We start from the raw sequence: 479 nt of genomic DNA, 5'->3' as shown, positions 1-479 counted from the left end.
AGCAGCAGCAGCAACAGCGTTATCGACATAGCCAGCATCATCAACACCAATAGCAGCAGCAGCAGCAGCAGCAGCAACCGCAGCAGCAGCAGTAGAGCCGCTGATGCAGCTAGAGCAGCAACAGCAGGAAGATTCTTTTGTAAATAAACGGCCCAAGCAGGATTATCCCCAACAGCAGCAACAGCAGCAGCAGCAGCAGCAGCAACAGCAGCAGCAGCAGCAGCAGCAACAGCAGCAGCAGCAGCAGCAACAGCAGCAGCGTCGTCAGCAGCGCCACCACCAGCAGCAGCAACAGCAGCAGCAGCAGTAACACCATCAGCGTCTATCGTCAATCCTCATCATCACCACCACCACATAAAAAGAATAAATAAAGATAAAATGTATAAAAAAAACACAGCATCACCGCCACCACATAAAAGAAAAAATGAAAAAAGTATAAAAGATATACCACCGCCACCAAATAAAAAAAAAAAAGAAAA

At 47.8% G+C, this 479-nt stretch overlaps 1 protein-coding gene across 1 annotated transcript; it reads left to right on the top strand.

Moving 5' to 3' along the window:
* Positions 1-103: 103 nt before the first annotated feature.
* Positions 104-310, top strand: EMH_0037210 (uncharacterized protein; the record flags this gene model as incomplete). Its single annotated transcript, XM_013495159.1, has 1 exon — positions 104-310. One exon carries the CDS (start codon positions 104-106, stop codon positions 308-310), a length of 207 nt encoding a protein of 68 aa, XP_013350613.1.
* Positions 311-479: the final 169 nt, after the last annotated feature.

This window comes from Eimeria mitis, genomic scaffold, assembly GCF_000499745.2.
Source record: "Eimeria mitis Houghton genomic scaffold, Emh_scaff1450, whole genome shotgun sequence".
In the NCBI taxonomy this organism is placed as follows: Eukaryota; Apicomplexa; class Conoidasida; order Eucoccidiorida; family Eimeriidae; genus Eimeria; species Eimeria mitis.
This window is presented reverse-complemented; position numbering and strand designations above follow the sequence as displayed.